Source organism: Cervus elaphus, chromosome X (genome assembly GCF_910594005.1).
Source record: "Cervus elaphus chromosome X, mCerEla1.1, whole genome shotgun sequence".
Lineage (NCBI taxonomy): Eukaryota > Metazoa > Chordata > Mammalia > Artiodactyla > Cervidae > Cervus > Cervus elaphus.
Window position 1 is genome coordinate 110,697,150 of NC_057848.1, and position 19,823 is coordinate 110,716,972.

General features: G+C 36.8%; 1 protein-coding gene across 2 annotated transcripts in view; it reads right to left on the reverse strand.

Annotated features, from left to right (window-relative positions):
• Positions 1-85: 85 nt before the first annotated feature.
• Positions 86-19,823, reverse strand: part of OGT (O-linked N-acetylglucosamine (GlcNAc) transferase) — a 41,615-nt gene continuing 21,877 nt past the window's right edge. For both annotated transcript variants that reach the window (XM_043897813.1, XM_043897812.1), the window contains exons 10-22: positions 19,542-19,695; positions 19,336-19,437; positions 18,962-19,141; positions 17,943-18,101; positions 17,737-17,826; positions 14,668-14,793; positions 14,101-14,271; positions 13,873-13,989; positions 13,610-13,780; positions 12,084-12,236; positions 9,931-10,183; positions 9,583-9,706; positions 86-2,394 (exon numbers count right to left, since the gene is read on the reverse strand). In XM_043897813.1, coding sequence (XP_043753748.1) covers positions 2,220-2,394; positions 9,583-9,706; positions 9,931-10,183; positions 12,084-12,236; positions 13,610-13,780; positions 13,873-13,989; positions 14,101-14,271; positions 14,668-14,793; positions 17,737-17,826; positions 17,943-18,101; positions 18,962-19,141; positions 19,336-19,437; positions 19,542-19,695 — 1,975 coding nt within the window. In that variant the 3' untranslated portion in view covers positions 86-2,219. The remainder of the gene's footprint in view (positions 2,395-9,582; positions 9,707-9,930; positions 10,184-12,083; positions 12,237-13,609; positions 13,781-13,872; positions 13,990-14,100; positions 14,272-14,667; positions 14,794-17,736; positions 17,827-17,942; positions 18,102-18,961; positions 19,142-19,335; positions 19,438-19,541; positions 19,696-19,823) is intronic.

The following is a 19,823-nucleotide window of genomic DNA, read 5'->3' on the forward strand; positions in this document are numbered from 1 at the left end:
TGTTGAAATATAGATTTCATCACTGGAGGAACCTATTATTCCATCCAACGCTCAACTTAACAGAACACAAAATACATCAGCCATATTAAGGGCAAATCATTCATTTATTGTTTAAAGATCGCAAGACAACATCTGAATTTCTGTAGCACAATTTAAATGTTTTACTTCTTTGATAAAGCAGAGTATAATAGAAAAAAAACAATTAGTTTCCAGTAATATCTATATCTCTATTCAGAAATAAGTCCTCCACAGACATGTTACCTGGAAACAAAAGCCTGTTACAATAAGCAAAGCTTCAACCAGAGCGGCTACTTTTCGTGCCAGGAAAAGGTTCATCCCCATAGGAGGAATGATGTGCTATGTAAAATGGCTGTAAGGTCACAGCCTTGAGGGCACTGGAAGTATATTATCCTATTCCACATTAAGTAGTTTGGTGAATTTCAAACATCGATTTATCTGCAACCAAGCTGGCAACCTTTAACTGGTATCTTAATTAGATAAAAAATAAATTAAGAAATCCCTAAACTGATGTTCCTTGATTTACATTGTTAAAAGGTACACAAGTTCATTAACATGTAATTCTGGTTAGAATTACACTTGAGACTCTTTGCTCAGATTTTGGTTAATAGTATAAATCTTTCAGAAATTCAAGTTCTTATTAATCAATAATTTGTCAGCTAGGATACATTCAGGCATCAGCTGCAACTACAAAATAGGTGCACTGCCTCAGCACTTTGGAAAGACATTATAATCTAGAACACTACTAGCAGACAAAATATTACCTGTTACTGGATAGCATATGTGCAGTACAGCAAGACAAAAACATATTCATATGTTGGCTTATTTAAGCCTCAAGCTCTCGATCCTTTGTTGAAATTCAATAATTTTATTCCTATGGTTTTTTAATACCAAAAAATTCAAGCTCCAGGAGGGCTAAAGTCTAATTTGTACTCCAAACCAAGTAGCAGTGCAGTTTGCTACTACTGAGGCTGAGTCCGAAAAGACTTCAGGATCAAGTCCAGAAGACAGTTATTATACATGATACCCTAGAAGGTCTGAAAAATAATTACTCATATACATTATCTGGTCCTTTAGAGCTTTTTTCCTATAACATGTTTTTTGATGAAAGTGATTTAATGTATCAGAGATAACTGACTTACTGATCAAATATTTGAATACTTACCTGGGATTTCATTTCTGCTGAAAGAAATAGGAAGAACAGGACTCACTTTAAAAAAACAAACTTCAGAAATGAAGGTAAAAATATTATCACACATTATCACTTTTGGAAGCAGCATAGAGGGACAGTCAAAGGTAAAACACTGGTGAAATAGGTCAAGACTCTAGGCCAAAAAAACCTATATTATTATCATCAATGACAGTACCACAACTGTGCCCTTCATAATTAATAATCACTCCTAAGAATTTTCATTTGGCACCAGATGATATGTTTAAGAGAAACACTCTGGGAGGTTCTGAATCAGACTTGGTTTTGTTAGCCAAGTTACAGGAGAAATTTTAAAGTGGGGGGAGGGGAAGAAGGAAATAGGAAACAGACCAGGAAAAATATTAAGTCATCATCATCATCGTCATCGTCATCATCTAAACCAACAAAGCACTGATAGCTCCAGACATTATGTCAGACACTAAAATGACTGATATAGGCTCAAGTGGTTTATAAAACCTATAAAAAGACTACACCAGCAAAGTTCCCATTAATCCGTAGAGTTCAGAAACTAAAACAAGGAAAATTTTAGCTTAAAACCTTATCTCAAGAGAATAATATACACTTCACATGAATAAAAATACCTGAAACCAAACATTTTTAAAAGCTCCAATACCCAAAATATAAAGAAAAAAATTAATTCAGAAGACTCATCAATCCATGGAATCACAAAACGGCTGGACAATCTCTCTCTCCCCTCCACACTATCCATCCCATGGAAGACCAAGGGAGATCAGACCTTCCAGACCTATGCACCACCTGGTTGCTGCAAAATCCTATGGAGACTCCTTGTAGAATAGCAGTTTTCCATCTCCAGTGTCTCTCCCTATCATGCAGGAAGCAAGTCTGGCTGTGCTATTGTATTATCATTATTTGTCACCCATCTGCAACATGATACCATACAGATAAGTAAAAAGTACATATCTAGTTCCCTTTCACCAGAAGGTTGAGGCTCAGGTATGGGGTAATTCTCTTGTGTACACGGTGTCTTTATTTAGGCAGACTCAGTGACTTCAACAGGCTTAATCATGTGATCAGGTTTGTTGCCAGCTGCATAATGCTCCCACATCTGTAGATACAGCCTCTCTAGTTCCATTGTGTATTGTTTGGTGTTGAACAGAGGGCTAGATATTCTCTGCTTCCAGACTTTGCCACGAATTTTCTTCAGGCTGGATAATAAAAAGGAGCCAAGTTTATAAATCACAACAGAAACTCAGAACTAGCTCGCATAAATACCTAAACACCTCTGTGGTAAATTACATGGCCAAACTTTTTTATAAGATTTTCTCTTCTGACTGGCCCCCCATTACCTCAATGCTAAAAAGTGAAAGGTCACGACTAACAAAATATTAAACACCTATAATGGAGTTCACCCCCACATTCTGTGAAAAAATTTAATTCTTTCCTAAACAAGTATATCCAAGAGATACCACGCTTTCCCCATTCATCTTATTTCTACCTTTAAAATAAAAACAATGACACATACCTATTCCTATGTACTACTGGTTAGAATATAAACTGCTTTACTCTTTCAATAAGCAATTTAGCAATGTGTCTGTTAGAACCATAAATGTTCATAACTGTATGATCAATAACCTTTTAAATCTATTCAAAAGAAATAATCAGAGATGCAGACACATCTGGCCATGCAAAGATGCTCACCGAAGCACCATTCACAATAGCTAAGGCACAAACAGATGGAAGTATTCGTTTTATGAATATTTTAATGAAATAGGAAAACACTCCAGGGGAACAATGCAATGTCTACTGCTATAATTTTCCCCTTGTACATGAACTGAGTTGTTTATTTAGATAAAAAAAAAAAGTGTTCCCAATAATAGTGGGGAATTTAATACCCCACTCACTCCTATGGATAGATCAACCAAACAGAAAATTAGCAAGGAAACACAAGCTTTAAACTATACAATGGACCAGTTAGACCTAATCGCTATTTACAGGGTATTTCAACCCAAAATAGTAGATTTCACCTTTTTCTCAAGTGCACATAGAACATTCTCCAAGATAGATCACATCCTGGGCCAAAAATCTAGCCTTGGCAAATTTTAAAAAATTGAAATAATTTCTCAAGCTTTTTTTTTCTGATCACAATGTACATACCAACTACAGAGGGGGAAAAAACTATAAAAAACAAACATATGGAGACTAAACAACATGCTTCTGAATAATCAACAGATCATGGAAAAAATCAAAAAGGTAATCAAAATATGCATAGAAACAAATGAAAATGAAAACATGACAACAAAAAACCTATGGGATTCAGTTAAATCCATAAGAGGGAGGTTCATAGCAATACAAGTCTACCTCAAGAAAGAAGAAAAACATCAAATAAACAACCTAACTTTACACCTAAAGCAACTAGAAAAAGAAAAGAACCCCAAAGTTAGCATAAAGAAAGAAATCATAAAAATGAGAGAAGAAATAAGTGAAAAATTAATGAAGGAGACTATAGCAAACATCAACAAAACTAAAAGCTGGTTCTTTGAGAAGATAAATAAAATAGACAAACCATTAGCCAGACTCATCAAGGAAAAAAGGGAGAAGAATCAAATCAACAAAATCAGAAATGAAAATGGAGAAATCACAACAGACAACACAGAAATACAAAGGATCATAAGCTACTATGATCATATGATCATACTATGATCATAAGCTACATATGACTACTATCAGCAACTATATGCCAATAAAATGGACAACTTGGAAGAAATGGACAAATTCTTAGAAAAGTACAACTTTCCAAAACTGAACCAGGAAGAAATAGAAAATCTTAAGAGACCCATCACAAGCACAGAAATTGAAACTGTAATCAGAAATATTCCAGCCATCAAAAGACCAGGACCAGACGGCTTCACAGCTAAATTCTACCAAAAATTTAGAGAAGAGCTAACACCTATCCTACTCAAACTCTTCCAGAAAATTGCAGAGGAAGGTAAACCCCCAAACTCATTCTATGAGGCTACCATCACCTTAATCTAACAAAACCAGACAAAGATGCCACAAAAAAGAAAACTACAGGCCAATATCACTGATGAACATAAATGCAAAAATACTCAACAAAATTCTACCAAACAGAATCCAACAACATATTAAAAAGATCACACATCATGACCAAGTCAGCTTTATTCCAGGGATGCAAGGATTCTTCAGTATTTGCAAATCAATCAATGTGATATACCATATTAACAAATTGAAAGATAAATACCATATGATTATCTCAACAGATGCAGAGAAAGCCTTTGACAAAATTCAACACCCATTTATGATAAAAACTCTTCAGAAAGCAGGTATAGAAGGAACATACCTCAACATAATAAAAGCCATATACAACAAACCCACAGCAAACATTATTCTCAACAGCAAAAAAATGAAAAGCATTTCCTCTAAAATTAGGAACAAGACAAGGGTGCCCATTCTCACCACTACTATTCAACCTAGTTTTGGAAGTCCTAGCCACAGCAACCAAAGAAAAGAAATAAAAGGAATCCAGATTGGAAAAGAAGTAAAATTCTGTTTGCAGATGACATGATCCTCTACATAGAAAATCCTCAAGATACCACCAGAAAACTACTAGAGTTAATCAATGAAGTAAAGTTGCAGGATATAAAATTAATACAAAGAAATCCCTTGCATTCCCATACACTGCGATGTATATGAAAAAAGAGACAGAAATTAAGGAAACAATCCCATTCTCCATTACAAGGAAAAGAGTAAAATACTTAGGAATAAATTTTCCTAAACAAAAGACCTATATACAGAAAACTATAAAACACTGATGAAAGAAATCAAAGATGACACAAATAGATGGAGAAATATACCACATCCATGGATTGGAATAATCCATATAGTGAAAATTATTATACTACTCAAAGCATGAAAATTATTATACTACTCAAAGCACTCTAAAGATTCAATGCAATCCCTATCTAGCAACCAATGGTATTTTTCACAAAACTAGAACAAATAATTTAATTTTGTATGGAAACACAAAAAGCCTCGAATAGCCAAAGCAATCTTGGGAAAGAAGAATGGAACCGGAGGAATCAACCTTCCTGACTTCAGACTATACTACAAAACTACAGTCATCAGGACAGTATGGTACTGGCATAAAGATAGAAATCTAGATCAATGGAACAAAACAGAAAGCCCAGAGAGAAAACCATGTACCTATGGACACCTTACCTTTGGCAAAGGAGGCAAAAATATACAGTGGAGAAAAGACGATCTCTTTTATCAAGTGGTGCTGGGAAAACTGGTCAACCATGTGTAAAAGAATGAAATTAGAACACTTTCTAACACCATATGCAAAAATAAGCTCAAAATGGATTAAAGGTCTAAATTTAAGACCAGAAACTACAATTCTTAGAGAAAAACATAGGCAGAACACTCTGACATAAGTCACAGCAAGAACCTCTATGACCCACTTCCCAGAGTAATGGAAATAAAAACAAAAACAAACAGTATGGGACCTAATTAAACTGAAAAGCTTTTGCACAACAATGGAAACCGTAAGCAAGGTGAAAAGGCATCTTCAGAATGAGAGAAAATAATAGCAAATGAAACAACTGCCAAAGAATTAATTGCCAAAATACACAAGTAGCTCATGAAGCTCAATACCAGAAAAATGAACAACCCAATCAAAAAGTGGGCCAAAGAACTAAACAGACATTTCTCCAATGAAGACATACAGATGGCTAATAATACACGAAAAGGTGCTCAACACCACTCATTATTAGAGAAATGCAAATCAAAACCACAATGAGGTATCACTTCATGTGGGTCAGAATGGCTGCCATCAAAAAGTCTACAAACAATAAATGCTGGAGAGCGTGGTGGAGAAAAGGGAACCCTCTTACACTGTTGGTGGGAAGGCAAACTAGTACAGCCACTATGGAGAACAGTGTGGAGATACCTTAAAAAACAGCAATTAGAACTGCCATATGACCCAGAAATCCTACTGCTGGGCATACACACCAAGAAAACCACAATTGAAAAAGACACATGTACCCCAATGTTCATTGCATCACTGTTTACAATAGCTAGCACATGGAAACAACCTAGATGTCCATCAGCAGGTGAACAGATTAGGAAGTTGTGGTACATATACACAATGGAATATTACTCGGGTATGAAAAAGAATGTATTTGAGTCAGTTCTAATGAGGTGGATGAAACTGGAGCCTATTATACAGAGTGAAGTAAGTCAGAAAGAGAAACTCCAATACAGTGTATTAATACATATATATGGAATTCAGAAAGATGGTAATGACAATCCTATATTCAAGGCAGCAGAAGAGACAAAGATGTAAAGAAGAGACTTTTGCACTATGTGGGAGAAGGTGAGTGTCAGATGATTTGAGAGAATGGAATTGAAATATGTATATTACCATACGTAAAATAGATGACCAGTGCAAGTTTGATGCATGAAGCAGGGCACTCAAAGCCGGTGCTCTGGGACAACCCAGAGGGATGGGGTGGTAAGGGAGATGGGAGGGGGGTTCAGGATGGGAGGACACATGTGCACCCATGGCTGATTCATGTCACTGTATGGCAGAAATCACAATAGTGTAAAGTAATTATCCTCCAACTAAATCAATTTTTTTAAGTGTTCCTAATATCACCTGTTCAGAAACAGAAAAAAAAAAAAAAACAATTCTTCTGGTAACAGAGGAAAGAATTCTCTCTTGACTCTTGTTCTAAATATATCATTTGTCATGAAACCATTCTTATACAGAGACAATTATTACTTTAAAACCAGAAGCTGGAATACTCCTGAAGTTTTTTAATTAATTAAAATGTTATTTATTGTTTGCCATGCCAGAACTAGTAAAATGCTATGCATATCCGTTGGCCTCCAACCAACCATAACCATATTAATGTTATCTTCCAAATAAAATTCTGAATGTCAGCAGAATGGTTAAACTGTGCTGCATCCATATACTGAAATATTACTTAGCAATAAAAGGGAATGAGTTACTGATATCAGCCAACAACATGGATGAATCTCAAAACGTTATCCTGAATGAAAGAAGCCTTCAGAGTACATAATGTATGATTCCATTTCTATGAGGTTCTAGTAAGACTAAGTAAATTATGTGCACGCATGTGTGCGTGCTAAGTTGCTTCAGTCGTGTCCGACTCTGCGACCCCATGGACTGTAGGCTCCTCTGTCCATAGAATTCTCCAGGCAAGGATACTGGAATGAGTTGTCATGCCCTCCTCCTCCAGGGAATCTTCCCAAGCCAGGGATCAGACCTGCATCTCTTACATCTCCTGCATTTCAGGCAGGTTCTTTACCACTAGTGCCACCTAGTAAGCCCCAAATAAACTATGGTGGAAAAAAATTCAAAACAGTGGTTATCTCAGGGCTGGTGAGGTGGACCAACTGAAAAGGGGTGTGAAGCAACCTTCTGGAGTGATGGTAATATGCTGTATCTTGTTGGAGGTTTGGCTTATAAACGTATTTCTCAAAACTCACTTCAGATTTGTGTATTCCAGTTTGGGATTAGCAGATACTATACATAGCATATACATACACACACATGTATATAGTATATATAAAATAAACGAGGCCCTACTTTATAGCACAAGGAACTATATTCAATATCCCATAATAAACCATAATGGAAAAGAAAATGAAAAATGTGTGTGTGTGTGTATAACTGAACCAATTCTGCTATACACCAGAAACACAATGTTGTAAATCAACTACACTTCAATTAACAAAATTAATTTAAAAAAAGATTTATGCATTCCACTGTATTTAAATTTTACCTCAAAAGAAAAGAGAAACAAATATTAAAATCTTAATGATGTCCATTCTGAAGTAAAAACACTGATGTCTGTAATTTACTTCAAATAAGATGGATTACTAAATGGGTATAGAAATAAACAGATGGTAAAGTAATTAGCCTCCAACTAATAAAATAAAAAAAACAACAAAAAAAGAAAAAACAGATGAAATAAATGTGGTAAAAGTATAGAGGAATATTAGTGGTGGAAGCTAGGTGATAAGTATGTGTTTATTATAAAACTGAAATTTTTCACAACAAAATCTTGGGGAAAAGCATTATTTATATGAAATCAGCTAAGTTCCAAAAACATAAAAAAAAAAAATACACTAAATTATTTACTGTAGTTATCTCTGGGATGATGGACATGAAGCTTCATATTTAATGCCCAGTCTCAAATTTTTCACTTATTTTTCTTAGCTGTATATGATGTTCAATGGAGAAAATTTTGAAAATAAATAAATGCTTAACATACATCTGTTGAATGCTTACTATGTACCAAGAACTGTTGTAAGCGCTTCACATGGAACACCTTTTTAAAATCCTCACATCTCTGCAAGGTAGGTACTATCATTCATCCCCATTTTGCAGATGGAAAAACTGAGGCACATAAAGACTAACTTGTCCAAAGTCACAAAAATTATGAGAGCCTGGATTCAAACCCAGGAAATCTAACTCAAAGAGGGTGCTTTTTTAAGCTTCTACATAATATGCCACTTCTCAGGAACAAAAAATCACCCGTAATACCCAAAGAAAAATCTCATTTAAGTAATACACTGTTTTATTGTATGGCTAAAGCATCATTTATCTAAGCATTTAAGTTGTACCCAAATATCATTATAAGGATATTATTAGGGTCAAAGATTCAGCTTTTTTTAAAGCTTTAAAAAGATTGCACAAATTTATCTACCAATGTATGAAAAGGCCAGGACCTCAATGCTCCCTCATCATTGGTATCATATTAAAAGTCTTTCACTTTATAGCCAAATAATGGGTATACCTCAATGTTATTTTATTTCTGCTAGGGAATTCCCTCGTAGTTCAGTGGTTAGGCCTTTGCACTTTCCCTGCCCAAGGGCATGGGTTCAGTTCCTGGCCAGGGAACTAAGATCCCACAAGCAGCATGGCACAGCCAAAAAATAAATAAATACATAAATATTTATTTCTACGACAGAGGCTGAAACTTTTTCTACTTTGGTCAGTTGTCATTTCCTTGTTTACTTTCCTATTAAGGGATTTAAAATGTAAATATTCTTCAGTCTTTATATATTGGCAATCCAGTGGTTAAGACTCCACACTTCCACTGGAGGGGGCAAGGTTTGATCCCTGGTTGGAGAACTAAGATCCCTCACTCCTCGCAGCACAGCCAAAATGAATAAATTAAATAAAAAATAAAAAGTTCTTATCTCATCCAGAGAGCATACAACTAATTCACTTAATTTATATTACCCTTATTTTATGATTTCACTTTATAACACCTACATTCTCTCTAAATTTTCCTTATTTCCTTCACTGTACCAAATAATTTTTCATGGAAAAGTTTACTTACTATTCTAGATCAGTCCCCAGCTTCACAGCTATGTCTTCATATTCTTGTCTATTTTTAGCAATAAGCTCAAGACAACCTAAACAAGTGAGCTGGGAAGCCGCAACTCGAGAAGCAAGAGTCTCTCCTGCAGTAAAAAAGATAATAATTGCACATCTGAGAATGCAAACAGCACACAGTTATTAATGTTATTTATGCTTAAATATCCATACAATGCAGATGAGGCATGTTCAGACTTGAACAAGTCTCATTTTCTATTATTTTGCCCTAAATATTGCTTCTAGTACATATGATTTCACCTGGAAGTGTTTATTCCAAGGAGATTTTAAAAAGAATAAGGAAGCAACTCACCTGGCATAGTCACCATGGGTGTCCCTGCCCAGAGAACATCCATCCCTGTGGTGTGCCCGTTACAAAGGGGAGTGTCTAGACAGACATCAGCCAGCTGGCCTCTCCGGACATGTTCCTCTTTAGGAGCAACAGGTGAAAAAATGATACGGTTCTGAGGAAGTCCCATATTCTGTGCATATTGTTGAATATTAGGTTCTCCTACTGCTGGAAAACGTAACAGCCACAGTACACTATTGGGAACACGCTTCAGAATCTAAAATAGGGAAAACAAGAACAAGTATTAATAGCTCTGCCCTTCTCAAGAAAGGCTCCCATAAATTTCTAGTAATTCTACCATATACTATATTCTATGCTTTTCACCCAGGAAGCAGCCTACTGTGAACTTAAGTTCTTCTTTCACATAGATGAATTAGATCAACTGGGTTACAGTGCTTTGCTTAGCTGTCCCCAAACACAGTTCAAAGAAACAGGAGACTGATGCCAGAAGCACAAAACAAGTAACTAATTGGAATAATCTGAGGCAGCCATGCCCTGTGGGAACTGATACTAGGAGTGGTTTTTGTCCACAAGATAGGAATTTTCCATTTCAAGTTTCAAATTCCCCAGCATGGTACAACAAACAAAGTTAGCTCACACTTGCCAAACTTTATTTGCCCAATCTAGATCAGGGGTCGGCAGATTTTTTTTCTGTAAAGGACCAGAGAGCAAATATTTTTGCTTTTGATGCCAGCATGGACTCTGTCATAACTATTCAATTCTGCCCTCATCACTGGAAAGCAGCCACAGACAATATGTAAATTAGCAGTCATAGCTTTATGTCAATAAAATTTTATTTATAAAAACAAGCAGTTGGAAAAAAAAAAAAAAAAACCAAGCAGTTAGGACTTCCCTGGCAGTCCAGCGGTTAAGACTGTGCTTACACCACAGGGGGTGTGGGTTTGATCCCTGATTGGGGAACTAAGATCTGGCATGTCTCACATTGTGACCAAAAACAAACCAAAAAACCAAACAAACAAAACAAGAACAAGCAGCAGACTGGATTTGGCCCACAGGCCACAGTTTGTCAACCTGATTTAGATCTACATCTATTTAATTAAGTTAACCATCCCTTCACTGAAAGTCATGAAAACAGATTTCAGAATTTAGGGTATTTCAGATTTTTTAAAAGTAGTACAGTAAGTATAAATTGCATAATGTGCTCAGCAGCAACTTCCTATAAACAAACATTAATATCTTTCCATCAAGATGTAGGAATATTCATACTAAATGGAATAAAATAAAGAATCATAAATAGCTTAACATCATTTCAGGCAGTTTTGCTACCAAATAAATTTACTGCAAACTTATGAACATGTTTTTGGTTTTCAGGTTTTTTGAAATGGGGAAGTGAAGACTAAGGGATAGTAAACCTGAACTCATCTGCTTCCTCTTCTCCCCCACTCTCTCTCTTCCTTTAAAAAAAGAAAACAGACCAAAAAATCCAGATATTGATCAGAAAAAAAGTCAACCAAGAATTATCTCCATTTTAGCTCTATGGAATAAAAACCAGATGTGGATATAAGTTTAGAACCTTCAGAGGTCCTGCTTACGTGAAGTGGTACGATAAAATGACTGATAGATAATGGCTTAAACCAATTCCTTCCTAGTTTTAACTCCATGATACTGCAAGAATGACACTAAACACAGATGAATATACATTAACAGCTTTACTATCAGCTTAGACCATGAGTTGGCAAATATAGCCTATAAGCCAAATCTGACATATCTCACGTATTGCCCACTTTTGTAAATAAAAATTTACTGGAACATACCTACACTCATTCATTTACATAAGTATGGTGTTTTCCTGTTACAATGGCAGAACTGAGTAGATACGACAGACAGTATGGACTGAGAAACCAAAAATATTTACCATTTGACCTGAAGAAGTTTGCTTTTAAACACATAAATTTTCAAAGTTCATAATGTGATATTTAGACACATGAAAGAAAATAAAAAACTGCTGAAATCTACAGCTTTTTTGAAAATTAGACATGAGCACAATAGTTCCTGAATGGGGGTGGGAGAGGGGCAGGCAGCCTCAGCAAGACGGCCTATATACAGAATCTTTTCTAGAATCTCTAGACATTAATAATGAATCTACACATACTCACATTTGCCCACATCTGCAAAGTGGAAGGGTCAATTTTATATAACTGATTAAAGTTACAGTACACAATGGCATCTTCCGGTAACCCATACTGAGAACGTGTGGTTACAATAATGGTACGAGGAACCTCTTCTCCAGTGGCAGCCTTATTGTTGATCTACAACAAGAAAAAGAATATGATGATTATACTTAAAGTCAACATACTCCAATATTTTTCAATCAATAAAGAATCCTTATGATGCAAAGTGGTATAACCATTAAAAGTCATATAACTAAACTACAATGAGAAAATATTTGTGACGCATTATGTTAAAGGAAAAAAGTTAGGGCACTATCTTAATTTGGGGTGGACTGCACAATGAAACATCTCACTCTAGCCAAAAGTTCTCTTCAAAATCCTATACATCCAACAGCAAGCTTCTTCTCACTCTTTTTCTTCATGAATGAAATGTCCTTTTCTAAATCACATCCACCTTTCAGGACTAAACTTCAATTACCAAACAATCTCTATAGGAGCGCCTCGCCTCACCACTATTTCTGAGCATCTATATACATAATTATACTCTTATCTTGCAATTCCCACACATCTGGGGACTACCTTACATTGTTATGTAACTATTCCAGGTGTGATGGACGTCTCATACAAATGGGCATTGTGTTCTACATTCAAAATTCTTTGTCCTTGTACACTTCAAGAATTACACTTTTTTTCCCCTTAAGTCAAGCATGTCTGCCCTATTGTTTCAAAGGACAGTTAACCAGAAGGGGGGGGAGTGACACACCACTGTCTTTTCAGCCCAATACACATTATGGGTGATTAATTCCCTTACCTGAACTCACTACAAGCACCCTTTGTGTAAATTGCTATACCACTAAAACTTTTAACTCCTAAGAGGTCAAAGATCCTTGCCTTATGATCTCTTGACAGAGCTACACATTCACTTATTCAAGTACACAAGCAATATACATTTACTTAGCACATACTACATTACGGAGGCTAAGACACAGGCTCTAAAGTAATTCAATTCAGTGGCAAATACATTCAAACCCAGGACTTAGAATGTGTTGTGCTGGATGTAAAGATATATCCCAAATATTACAGAAGCAGAGAATACAGGTACCAATGGAGCAGGGGAGGAGAGGTTACAGATATGGACAGAAACAGATTGTCGGAGGAGCTGTCTGAACTGAAAGTCTTAAAGATGAGTGAGATTTAATTGAGGAAAGGATGAGTTACAGAAGCAAGAAACTGTATGATGTCTACAGATATTTCACCATTGATAAGAGTAAAGCCACAGAGGCAGGGAATAACAAGGTATTAACACAGAAGACTCTCATTAAGTAATCTGCTGGCTGAACGCAAGCGACTTTTAAAATCAAACAAACCTATATAAGATGCCAGTTTCCCCCAAATTCATTTCCTCATCTATAAAACAGGAGTAACGATGCTTACCTCCTAGAGTTATGAGATTTGAAAAAGATAAATGTATACTTGGTGGTACATAGTACATTCTATTATTCTCTTCTTACCTGGGTAGTCGCCAGTCCATTGCTAATACTGAATCCATTAATTGTTATCTGAATTTGTCCTCTGTTAATCATTTCAATAACTGCTTCTGCAATAGTATTCATAGGAATGACAGGCATATTAAGAGCTGTATTACTGCTGTCCGCATTGTCTCCTCCATCTGGACATTTCATCTTGAAATAATTACACACAAAATACATCATTAGGGAAAAGATCCCAAATGCAGATAACTTTATTTCAATTACAATATTGACCAGGTTCTGACCTTGACAATTTTCACATCTGGTAGACTATCAAGAAATGCTTTGAGGTCGATGCCATTCAGCACAATCCGATTGTCATAAATGTGCCCATTGGACTTAAAATCGATAACTGCTTTTTTCTAATAAAAAAAAAGTTTCAGACATATCTGTTAGGATGCATAGGAACAGTAGTAAGAAATAAATGACTACAGTTCTTTGCAATTCCCCTACAGCACTGTTTTTCTACCTACCTTCAGGTGAGGGAACATATTAGCATGATCACCAATAAAGAAAGTATGAGGCATATAAGCCAGCTTCTCAGAATATTGCTCAGCAACTTCAGCAGGCGAAGTTTCCTGATCAGTGATGATATAATCCATGAAAAGTGCGCCACTAGTCCCAGGATACCCCAGCCACATTGCCTAGAAGAAAAAAAAAATCAGATGAAAAACTAAGAACCTTCATCAAAAGGGTCTAAAATTAAATAAGTAAACAAACGAGGGTGGACTTCTTTAGCCAAGAGCAATCAAGTAATATTTTAGACTAAACTTCCAAGTGTTAAACTGTTTTTCCAATTTATAACACAGAACAACTGTTTACATCAACTACAAACTGCATGTCTCCATAAACATGTACCTGTGGGCATTGTGTCCTTACCTGTAATTCTTTGTCCCTATGCATTTTCAAGAACTACACTTTTTTCATAAGTTAGGCACGTCTATCCTATTGTGTCAAAGGACAGTTAACCAGAGGGGGAAAACATATCACTGTCTTCTTAGCCCAATAAACACAGTGAATGTTGTTATTATTTCCTTTACCTGAATAGGAGCTGGCCTGAGAGCAAAGAGTTCATTTCGAGCACCCTTGGTATAACCATTCATATTTACAAGGATGTGTATACCATCTTGATGGATGCGATCAGCTGCTTTTCCATTGCATGGAATCTACAGAATAAAAAAATAAAAATTTATTATGTACGATCTCAGACTGATTCAATTAGCCTTAATGGTATTAAACATTATTCAAATTCCCAGATGCAAAAACACAAGAACACAAATTAAGAATGTATTAATGCAGAGTAAAAATATGGTTAAGTGCCATTAAAATGGGCCCACAGTATCACAGAAACAGGATACAAAGGAGGAAGAGTTTAATTCTACATTGAATGTATGAACTAGGCTTCATAGCAGAGATGGTATTTGTAATGGGTGTCCAAAGATGAACAGGAGTTTGAGGGAGTTGGAAGAATTACAATCTCACAGAGAACTGTATGAATAAGGAACCAGAGTAAAGTGCACTGTAGGTTTAAAAAAGTGGGTAGATCACTTCTGTTTGCTATAGGGTATAACTGAAGGCCTGAAATTAAAAGACGCTTGCTCCTTGGAAGGAAAATTATGACCAACCTAGACAGCATATTAAAAAGCAGAGACATTACTTTGCCAACAAAGGTCCGTCTAGTCAAGGCTATGGTTTTTCCAGTGGTCATGTATGGATGTGAGAATTGGACTATAAAGAAAGCTGAGCACAGAAGAATTGATGCTTTTGAACTGTGGTGTTGGAGAAGACTCTTGAGAGTCCCTTGGACTGCAAGGAGATCCAACCAGTCCATCCTAAAGGAGACCAGTCCTGGGTGTTCATTGGAGGGACTGATGTTGAAGCTGAAACTCCAATACTTTGGCCACCTGATGCGGAGAGCTAACTCATTTGAAAAGACCCTGATGGTGGGAAAGATTGAGGGCAGGAGGAGAAGGGGACGACAGAGGATGAAATGGTTGGATGGCATCACCGACACAATGGACATGGGTTTGGGTGGACTCCGGGAGTTGGTGATGGACATGGAGGCCTGGCGTACTGCGGTTGATGGGGTTGCAAAGAGTTGGACACAACTGAGCAACTGAACTGAACTGAATGGTGGGTGAAAAGTACTGGCAAACAAGGTTGCAGTCAAACTCAGAAAGGTTGTGAAGGCCATTCTGAAGAGTCTGGACTTCATACATGCACACCAATGTTCACTGCAGCATTACTTATGCATTATTTACAACTGTCAAGACATGGAAGTAACCTAAGTGTCCGTCAAGGGATGAATGGATAGAGAAGATATGGTATACATACACAATGGAATAGTCCTCAGCCATTTAAAAAAAAAAGAAATCTTGCCATTTGCAACAACATGAATGATGGACCTGGAGGGTATTATGTTAAGTGAAATAAATCAGACAAAGGGAAATACCATATGATCTCACTTTTATGTGGAATCGAAAACAGACTAGATACAGACAACAAACGGGTGGCTGCCACAGGAAAAGGAGGGAGGGGGGCATAATAGGTGAAAAAAATAGGTTTAAAAAAATGGGTAGATCACTTCTGTTTGCTATAGGGTATAACTGAAGGCTAATGGTGGGTGAAAAGCACTGGCAAACAAGGTTGCAGTTAAACTCAGAAAGGTTGTGAAGGCCATTCTGAAGAGTCTGGACTTCATATATGAAGTTTTACATATATGAAGATTGCTAAAAAGAAAACCCCTCCAGGTATAAAACAAGCCACAGGGATATAACATATGACATGAGGAATATGGTCATAATACTGTAGTATTATGTATGGAGACAGACAGTTACCAGACTTTTCATGGTGATTTCATAATATGTGCAAATGTCAATTAACTCTGTAGTACACCTGAAATTTTCCCAGGTGGCGCTAGTGGTCAAGAACCCGCCTGCCAATGCAGGAGATGCAAAGTTTGATCCCTGGGTTGCAAAGATACCCTGGAAAAGGGAATGACAACCCACTCCAGTATTCTTGCCTGGAGAATCCCATGGACAGAGGAGCCTGGTGGGCTACAGTCCATAGGGTTCAAAGAGTCGGACACAACTAAAGCGACTTAGTGTGTGCACACACACCTGAAACTAATATTGTATGTCAACTATGCTTCAATTAATATATATATATAAAAGATAAATATATATTTTTAGAGTTTAGACTTCAGTCAATAAGCAGTGAATCCTGAAAGGTCTCAAGAGATGGAGGGTGGTATGCTGCTTAGTCACAGAAGAGTCCAACCCTACACCAAAAATGGTAAGGTATACGTCCAAAGCAATAGTTATAATGCAAAAGATGTTGGGTACAAATTATTCATGAAATGACAAGAGTCTTGCAGTTCTCCTACTAGGACTTCAATGATTCATCTATATGAATTACTAGATATACCATACATACCTCTGTTAGTCACCAAAGTGGCCAAAAAAGCCTGTAAGAAAAAACTCTAGTCCATATCTTCAGCAACATTCCCCCACAGGTTTCAGTCTTAATTTATCATAAAACTTTAGCTCCTAGAGAAAACAGCAACGGAGCCAAGTATAGAAAATAAAGATTTAAAGGCAAAGGCCCTTTAAATGACCTGTTTGTTGTTCTTCCAAGCCACCATTTTGTTCAACTTATTCAGGTAATATTAAATATCTACTGTCACAAGTGCTAGCTCAATCCCCAGAGGAGTTCTATGTCCAAGCATAGATATATCATATTTCTATTTAATTTGCAACCTCAGCAAAATCCATGCTGATTATAAATGTAATGTAATAAATGTAAGTAATCAAGGAAATAAGATCAAAGCAACTGCCCACAGGCATGTAGTATGCATGTGCGCGTGTGCGTGTGTGTTAGTCGCTCAGTCGTTTCCAACTCTTTGCGACCCCATGGGCAAACCCACCAGGCTCCTCTGTCCATGGTATTCTCCAGGCAAGAATACTAGAGTGGGTTGCTATTCCCTTCTCCAGGAAAGGCATGAAACAGCTGATGTTAAATATTTGTCAGGAAAAATACAAGCTAGACGTCAACAGTTTTATTCACTATTTGCTCAAATTAAAAAGCTGAAGTATAAGAGTTACACCTACCTGAGAAAGATCAATGAAATGATTGGCTTCTGCCATCACCTTCACTCTGAAGTTTGTGCCATCATCTGGGCTCAAGGCATAACAGAATACCTGAAAGGTAGCACATAGTATATATTTAATAACCTTGGCTCAGATCTTTCCTAAAAAGACACTGGGCTTAACACGTAATGGTGACAATAGCGGCTCTAGGGAAACACTAGTCTTACCTCAAATTTATCAGGATTGTGCATGCCTGGAATAGACTGCATAAGATGAGAAGTAGGATGATTCCCAAAGTCAGAACTCACGTATCCTACACGCAGTCGACCATCACTGAGCTTCAAGTCTTTTGGATGCTCATATGGTGGTTTATGAAGGACATTAATCTAAGAATGGAATTCAAGGCTTGTTAGTAAAGTTGAGTCTATATGTAAACTTTCACCTAGGAAAACTGACTAAAAACACAACGCACACCTATTGGGAGTGGTTTTGTGCCCAGAATACTTCTTTAATTCATATAGCCAGTTCAATGCAACCTTAGCAACTTATATAATATGGTTCATACTGTGACCTGTTTCTGAGGCCAATGAAATAGCCCAAGCAAGTCTAAAAGTTATAGGAAGGAAGCAAAGTGGACAGAGTATGACAAACCCTACATTTTAGAAGAAAATTCTGTAGGGAAATATTTTCAAAAAACAGAATTAGACCTAGCACTCCACTCTATTCTGCTAAGTAAATTCCCACCTTTTATCAGGTAGTGCTCTAATTCTCAAAAGTGAGTATAAAATACAACATTATTAAAAACTATGATTTTAAAATTAAAGGAAAACACCATCAGCCTACCGCTAGTATTTCAGTTAAGGATTCTGCCTTATAGAATGGAAGGGATTATGATCAAGATAGGACAGGGACTTCCTTGGTGGTCCACTGCCTAAGACTCCACGCTCTCAATGCAAGGGCCTGAGTTTGATCCTTGGTCAGGAAACTACATCCTGCATACCGCAACTAAAGACTGCATATGCCACAATGAAGACTGAAGATCCTGCATGCCACAACTAAGACCTGGTGCAGCTAAATATGACAGGACACAATGGAAGGAGCTTCTGGGCTCACTCACGAAGCTTCATTTCTCAACTTGGGTGATGTTCACCTTATGATAACTCACTAAGCCATCAATCTGATTCACACAGTTTTTTGTATCCATGTCTTACTTTACAACAAAAAGATTAAAACAAAAGACTTGCACCTTATCCAAGCAGAGGTTCCCATGCCTCTCAGCAATAGCTTTCCTGAAGCCATGAGAAAGAGGATATAGCATACTATGATGAGGATGCACAGAAGGCAACCTATTCTTCTCTAACTGGTCAGCCACAATGCTAACCAACTTCTTCATTCGCTCATCATAGTCTGTCCAGTCACAGACAATCTAGAGAAGGCAAAAAGAAGATATTATCCAGAAAATCGTATTCCAAGACTTAACATTTTTTTCTGTCTTTGGCCTAAAGTAATGTCAGATAACCCATTAGAGAACACTGTCTCCAACCAAGCTTGGATTAATATGGCACATAACAAAAAGAGATTACCACCCTGAAAACCAGTTACTGGCCCGTTATTCTTTACCTGCAGGCAATGAGCCAAATTACAGTAAGCATCAGGAAAATCAGGTTTAAGCTTCAGAGCAGTGCGATAAGAAGCAATTGCTTCTGGAATATTCCCTGAATCCTGGAAGTAAATAAAGTGGGATGGTTAAAATGTTCCCTAAAATTAAAAACAATACATAATTTAAGATGCACATTTTATAATAAAATACATATAAAAAATAGTACCTTGTGAATGGAAGCCAGATTACTGTGGGCATCTGCAAATGCAGGGTTAATCTGAATGGCACGAGTATAACACTGCAAGGCTCCCTGAACATCTTGCATCTCCTTTAGAGTGTTTCCCATATTAGAGTAAGCATCAGCAAAGGTAGGACTGATTCTAAAGGACAGGACAAAGATTTTACTTCGCTAGTACCAAAACCTTTAACCCCTGTAGTATTAATTTAGTCTGCTGTTACTAAAAGTGCCATATATCAAATGTGCCAAACACCAAGCATTTAAAACCTT